The sequence below is a fragment of the Asparagus officinalis genome, chromosome 3, assembly GCF_001876935.1.
Source record: "Asparagus officinalis chromosome 3, Aspof.V1, whole genome shotgun sequence".
NCBI lineage: Eukaryota > Viridiplantae > Streptophyta > Magnoliopsida > Asparagales > Asparagaceae > Asparagus > Asparagus officinalis.
Window position 1 is genome coordinate 18031763 of NC_033796.1, and position 4899 is coordinate 18036661.

Sequence of the window (4899 nt, forward strand, 5' to 3'; positions counted from 1 at the left end):
ACGTGTTTGAAACAGTTCTCCCACGACCTTTAACCACCTTTTTCGTGGTTTAACTGCTTTTCCACGTCAGCACACGTTCTATTTCTGATACGCCGCCACGTGGACTTTAAATAATCATCAGATAACTGTATTATAACTGCTGTAGCATCCTGCTTTAACTGCCGCGGCACCATAGGTTGCAGCGGTTAAGCCGCGACACCATAGGCTGCCGCGCCTTAGCCGCGGCACCTTGGTCTGCCGCGCCTTAGCCGCGGCACCATGTCCTGCCGCGCCTTAGCCGCGGCACCATGTCTTGCCGCGCCGCCATATGTTGCTTGATGACGTGTATATTGTTCTTCTATATCGTCTTGAGTGGTGTTTGAATGTCTGTAAGCATTTTTTGATGTCTACATGGATGTTGTGAAGTGAATATTGAGGTACATTCGAGGTACTCTTAATGTTGGTTTAATGTTTGAGCGGAACACTAGTGGTGGATAGTTATGCATTGGATATAGATTCTGACTATGCTAAAGATTTGGATAAGCGCCGATCGACGACGGGATATGTGTTTACTTTGACCCATGCACATGTGTGTTAGAGATGTACCTTGTAGTTTACAGTTGCTTTGTCGATGACAGAGGTAGAATATATAGCTATTACGGAAGCTGTTAAGGAGGCAATATGGCTTCGAGGACTTTTGGAGAACCTTGGTGTTTCGCAGCGGTCTGTTACCATTCATTGTGATAGCATGAGTGCTATCTATTTGGCAAAGAATAAAGTTTTCTATGCATGGACGAAGCACATTGACGCTCGCTATCATTTTATCCGAAATGTTCTTGAAGATGGGGATGTGTAGCTTGTGAAGGTCCACACCAAAGACAATCCAACATATATGCTCACGAAGGTGGTCTCTAGCAGCAAGTTCGATCATTATAGAAACTTGTTGTAGATTTGTGTTTGTTGAGGCATGTTGAGGCTATTTGGAGGAACTATGGGCAGCTTGATTCCTCGGGAGAGGGGGTATGTAGGCAACCACATTGGTACAGTCAGATTTGGAGAGACGACACATTAGTGCTCTTGTTGGTGTCAGCTCAGTTTTGGGAACACTTCGCCGAGGTGAAGAATTGTTAAAAACATGTACATCACAGGTCTGAAAAATTTTCTATGGTCGGTCGACCGACCAGAGAGCATTAGTCGATTGATTTGATCGCCAGAAAAGCAGGTACATGAATCTCTTTGGTTGGTCGACTGATCAAACAAATCAATTGACCGATAACGTGCACTGCAGGAACTGGGGAAATTCACTTTGGTCGGTCGACCGATGAATCCTTATTGATCGACCGATAGCGGGCTGAACGGGTAAAACCGTTTTCCAGTCTATTTTGGATTTAGGGTTTTATATATTTAGAAGGTGTGCGGCTAGAGAAAAAAAAAGAGAGTTGACCAAAGAAAATTGAGCACTTTGAGAAGGAGATTCTGAGTAGGTGAGTGAGATCTTGTTGATGAGGGTTAGTTTGATTGTTTGAGAGTTGTAACCATTGTATTTCTTCTCCATATAGTGAAATCTCTTCATCATCTCCCCATGGACGTAGCCATCTTGCCGAACCACGTAATTCTCTGTGTTTGCGGTTGATCTTGGCTGTTTGGATTGTGGATTGTGCTCGTTGTATTCTGTGTGCATTGCTTACCGACTTATTGTGGATTACATCCGTTTCCGTCTTTTGCAACATACAGAAGGAGTAGTTAAAAACAGGTTTGTGAAAGCAGGTGCGGAGGAATTGGTCGTGATTCTGATGGCAACTGGTTGATGGTTTCCGCGCTTTATTTAGGAATTCATGCCGTTCCAATTACTGAGTTACAGGATGTCAGGGTTGCAGTTAAAGTTAGCGCAGGAGCAGAGCGGGAAGAAAGTAATTCTTGAATCGGATACCTTGAGCGCTATTGATTTAATCACTCAAGGGGATGCAATCTTTAATCCTGTCGATGCCATTGTTGAAGATTGTCGATGCCGGATCAATCAAAGTTGGGAGTGCCAGTTATCACATACAAATTCGAGAAGGGAACAATGCCGCTGCGGATGATTTTGCCAACATTGGTGTCTATGCCACTAATGCTGTTCAAATTTTCATAGGGATTCCGATTTATATCAGCAGCCAAATTCTTGATACGAGTTGGGCTCTCTCGGCTTGTGAGGGAGAGTTGGGCTCTCTCGGCTTGTGAGGGAGCACTCCCCGAATCTTCGCAGACACCGATCAGTGGATTTTATAGAATGGGCCTTGGGCCTTATTCGGCTATAAGCCCATTGTGCAGTGAGGTTTCGCGCTCCGCGCGTGATTTCGTGACATATTAAGCCATCGAACATGTTTAATGAGGGTGACAATATCAAAGGCGAGATTTTTTTTCCCTCGAGAATCTTCTATTGACCAAATACATTTCCCCTAATTATCTCTCCCTTTTTTCTCGTCGAAGATCGATTCGCTGCCTCAATAGAAATCGCCGATCTGCGGGGAGAAATTCGCTGATTTTTTGCGGCTCTCAGCCTCAGGTTCGAGCTTCTCTTTTTCTCCTCTCTCTTATGATTTAGGGCTGTTGCTTTAAATGATGAATTTGGTCAAAAACCCTAGATCCAGTTTCCTCTTAGGAATTTGATGGCGTTTGGTTCCGTTTCTTTGTAGATTATTGATTGATGTTAGGGTTTTGAGATCGTTATGTTTCGGGGGTTTTCGTTTCATTTGGGGTGCCGGATTTGTGTATTTTGGATAAACGATTCTGTTTTTTTTTTTTTTTTGATGTGGAAGTTTGATCTTGTTTGTTCCAAAAGATTTGATTTTGCTTTTTTTTTTTTTTTTTTTTTTTTTTTTTTTTGATGTGGAAGTTTGATCTTGTTTGTTCCAAAAGATTTGATTTTGCTTGCTCGTTGACTTGATCATTGAAACTATATAACCTAAATCGAGATCTTATGATAGAATATGTTTTTTGGATATGCAGTGAGATATAGGGTTCATTGATGGATAGAGGATTTTCTGAATCTTCAACCAATGAAAACCAAAATTCTTTTTCTTATGGAAGCAGTAGCAGTAGTGGCAACAATAACAGCGAAGCTGGAAACTTTGAATGTAACATTTGCTTAGAATTAGCTCAAGACCCAATTGTTACGCTTTGTGGGCATCTTTTCTGCTGGCCTTGCCTTTATCAATGGCTCCATGTTCACGCGCACTCTTTGGAATGTCCAGTTTGTAAAGCCGTTATCGAAGAAGAGAAGCTGGTTCCTCTTTATGGCCGAGGAAAGACGTCGACCGATCCAAGATCGAAAACAATGCCGGGGGTTAACATTCCCCATCGTCCATCTGGACAAAGGCCTGCTACTGCCCCTCCTCCTGAAGCTAACCATAACCAATTTCCTCATGTGAATCCATGGTTCATGGGTGGAGCCCCGGTGGCCAGCACTAGGTTCGGAAACTTCACATTTTCTGCTGCTTTTGGTGGTCTGTTCCCATTACTGAACTTTCAAGTTCATGGGTTTCCTGATGCTGCAAATACTTATGCTACTGCTGCTGGTTTCCCTTATGGGTATGCACATTCATTCCATGGTCCACATGCCCATGGCTTCCCTCGTCACATGCAACAGGGGCAGCAACTGGATAACTATTTGAAGGCACTACTGATTATGATCGGCGCGCTTGTTATTGCTGCTCTTATTTGGGCTTAGACAATTGTAGTATTGGCATGGCGTATATGCATAATAAACACCATACACTTGCTTTTGTGTGCTTCAGAGTGTTCTCATTCTTCGTGATGTGTTGTAAGCTTCATATCTCAGGTGATGATTTGAACTAGTTGTTTACAAATGTTCATAGAATCTAATTACAAATTAGACAATTGTGTTGTTAGTTTCTCATTACTTGTATTAGATTTTCTGCAAATAGGGAATACTTGGTTTACTTGTCTAACATTTCGCTAGTCTTGTTAATCTTTGCAAAAAGTGTTAGGAATCATGTCATAATTAAATTGCAGTTTGTTTTAAATGCACCTTTGTACCTACTTACTGCTTGATATGGACATCTGAAACATGCTTTACAAATAAATATGTGTTTCCAAAGTAAACTATATGATTGTTTTAAAATAACTTCATGCTAACAGAAATAAACCTTATTTTTGGTGTTGATCTTCTGCTTTGAATTCACTTAACGATAACAAAAGTAAAGCTTTAATTTTGTTTTGCAACCAGTATCTGGTTTATCTATTTCATATGGTGTTGATAAATCTGGAACTGATTACCCATGATGATGCATGTTATATCTAATGCATAGTCCTATAGGTTTGTTTTCATGATTTCTGAGTAATATAAAGGATTGCATGAAGGGAGAAATGCTTGTATTTTGTGGAAAACGGAAATGAAATATTGTTTATCAACGTGTGATGAAAGATGCCGATCTATGTGATTCTATTTCATATGTTATGTCGATATAATTTTTCCCATTCGGTTTACAAATGTTTTCCCTGTCATTACACTGAATGCTTTTAAGAACAGGATAAATAGGAAGTCCCTTAGAGTCTCTGTAGTTATCTTTTTAGATTATGACACTGCTATCTGTATGTTGATACCGTCCAATCAGTTAATAAATTTGTTGGTTGGGGATTTTATATCCATATATGTTGGTGACTTGGTAGAGTAATGTCTACTTTCTTCAGTAATTTTTTTGAAGTTATTAAATTTTTATTGCATGTTGTAATCGATGTTGCAGCAAACTACCTACAAGCAGTGAAATAAGTACCATCTGGTATTGGCGATCTAACAGTTGAATAACCATGTAGTTGAAAGATGGCGATTTTCCATGCGTCTCTGTTATGAAAGCCAATACTTTGGAACCATATCTAAGGCCTTGTATGCGCAAACTTGCTAGGGGTGTCTAGGATCTG

The 4899-nt window shown here is 40.7% G+C and overlaps 1 protein-coding gene across 1 annotated transcript; it reads left to right on the forward strand.

Moving 5' to 3' along the window:
* On the forward strand, positions 2356 to 3920 carry LOC109833211 (RING finger protein 5). Its single transcript, XM_020400805.1, has 2 exons — positions 2356 to 2524; positions 2968 to 3920. Exon 2 carries the CDS (start codon positions 2987 to 2989, stop codon positions 3686 to 3688), a length of 702 nt encoding a protein of 233 aa, XP_020256394.1. The 5' UTR covers positions 2356 to 2524; positions 2968 to 2986; the 3' UTR covers positions 3689 to 3920.

Excerpts from the sequence above, each read along its gene's own strand:
- LOC109833211 (XM_020400805.1), top strand. The coding sequence starts at position 2,987 with ATGGATAGAGGATTTTCTGAATCTTCAACCAATGAAAACCAAAATTCT.